The sequence below is a fragment of the Hipposideros armiger genome, unplaced genomic scaffold, assembly GCF_001890085.2.
Source record: "Hipposideros armiger isolate ML-2016 unplaced genomic scaffold, ASM189008v1 scaffold_1292, whole genome shotgun sequence".
NCBI lineage: Eukaryota > Metazoa > Chordata > Mammalia > Chiroptera > Hipposideridae > Hipposideros > Hipposideros armiger.
The window spans coordinates 119,896-121,857 of NW_017732642.1; the positions used below are offsets into that span (position 1 = coordinate 119,896).

At 44.2% G+C, this 1,962-nt stretch overlaps 1 protein-coding gene across 1 annotated transcript in view; it reads left to right on the forward strand.

Annotated features, from left to right (window-relative positions):
- Window positions 1-658, forward strand: part of LOC109377110 (nuclear pore complex protein Nup153-like) — an 89,567-nt gene extending 88,909 nt beyond the window's left edge. The window contains exon 16 of the mRNA XM_019633368.1: window positions 274-658. Coding sequence (XP_019488913.1) covers window positions 274-323 — 50 coding nt within the window. The 3' untranslated portion in view covers window positions 324-658. The remainder of the gene's footprint in view (window positions 1-273) is intronic.
- The last annotated feature ends 1,304 nt before the right edge of the window (window positions 659-1,962 follow it).

Consider the following 1,962-nt stretch of genomic DNA (forward strand, 5'->3'; position numbering starts at 1 on the left):
TTACTTAGCATGTGGGCCCAGAAATAATAAGTTTTTACTTTAAATTTGGGCCTTGCTGTGCTTTACTTTTCCTAGAAGCTTCACCTTGGGGCCAGCTTTCTCCCTTGTACAGAGTAAATTCCAGAACTGGACTCTATAATAAATCAGATCCAGTGGGTCCCTTTAGGACGAGCCCCTTGTGTGAGGTCCCTGCAGCCATTCTGAGGGTGGTCCCTGTGGGTGAGGACGGGACATGGGGGCAGGAGCTTGAACTCACTGGCCTCTGCATTCTAGGGGAGCAGAACCTGGACCCCTCCATGAAAGGCAGCCAGCACTTCATTTGACGGCCACGGGACCTATGTCCCAGGTCATTCTGAGACAACACCAGCCTCATCTTGAAAACGTGCTGCGGCCCAGCAGGACTCAGACCAATGTGGAGATGCCATGTGCTTCCTGGGCCGCCTCCTTTCCCCTCCTGAGCAGGAAGAAACAGCGGTGCTTTGTCACCTGAGTGAATCGACAGCTTCTCTATTTTCAACAAAGACAGAGAACTGAAAATTCTGGATTACAGAATGGCAGTATTTTTCTTTTCCCTTAGTATACACCCTATTGTGTAGAAACCTCCACAGATTCAAACAAACTTATACAATTTTAATCACTTCTTACTGTAGAATCTGGAGTAAATACCCTTGTTTATGTTTTTAATAAATAATATATTTATATATATGAAATGTGTTTCTATAGTTTGTCTGTTCGGAGACAGAGAAGACTGCACACTAAAATGCACATAAAAGTGGTTCGTAGAAATCATAAGGTACTGGATTTTGTTTCAAAGCAACTTGGGCGATCTCATGTGCGGGAGCAAATGGAACAGGATTTTATTGCCTGAGACTGAGGGTGCAAATCCCTCTTTGCAGAAGAAGTAACAGAATGCTGCTCTTTCTAACCAGACAACCTACAAAGGACTGAACGGTTTTGCTGTCGACTCTTGTTTTATGTGTACATATACTTCGCATGTTTGGTGCCACACTCCCCTTGACCACCAGGCCATGTGCTGCTTTTCTGTCCTGTTTCCTAAGCACACTGAAAAATGTCGCATCTGTGTTCTTTGGTCTTCCACCAGCCCGCCGCCTGCTGGCTTCACATTGTATTATAACCCCTGACAGTGACTAGGGCTCTGCCTCCACCATTTCTGGTACCTTGGTTCAGCCCAGGAGTCAGGTAGAGTGAGGAAAGCAGAATTAATGTAAAAACACAAGACATAGCAAGAGTTGGATTGGGGCACAGAGGGGGTGTGGATTTTTGTCTTTTTGTGGATTTGTTTTGGATTGGTAGTGTGCTTTTGCTGTTGCTTATTTACTTAATGCTAGAACACCAAGACACGAGCTCTGCACTTTAACACATTATGAACTGGAGCTGACAGGAGTGAAAACAAAATCCCAAAGGCTAAATTTGACTTGCTTGACATTTGTTTGTAATCCTGCAAGGTGAGGGTGAAGAGAGTTGTAGATCTGAGTGCCATTTAAGGGACATTCCTCCCTTCTCCCCCCCCCCCATGCACACACACACATACCCCCATACAAGAAGTTAATTTTAGTTGAAATAAAATTTAGTCTTTATCTCTTGGACATTCTGTGACACACACTCACCTCTGTTTACTCCTGGAACAACAAGTTATTTTTCCCTCTCTGAGGCTCACTGGGTGACTCTATCATTGCATACAGTGCTTAGAAGACTGCAGTTCAACAAGGTGTTGGGGAGCTTCGCTCACTGTAATCTGAGCCAGACTGGCAACCACCATCACCTTGGAGCTTACTGTAGGTTTTCTCAGGGCCAGATTGTCCCTGAGAACCAAACTCGAATTCTTATGCGTCCTATTCATGAAGACAGTGAGAAGCTGATTAATAGAACAATGAATGTTTTCTAGCAAAACAGGTAAGTTTTGAAATTGGAGTCTCTGGAAGAAGAAAAGATCAATTTGAA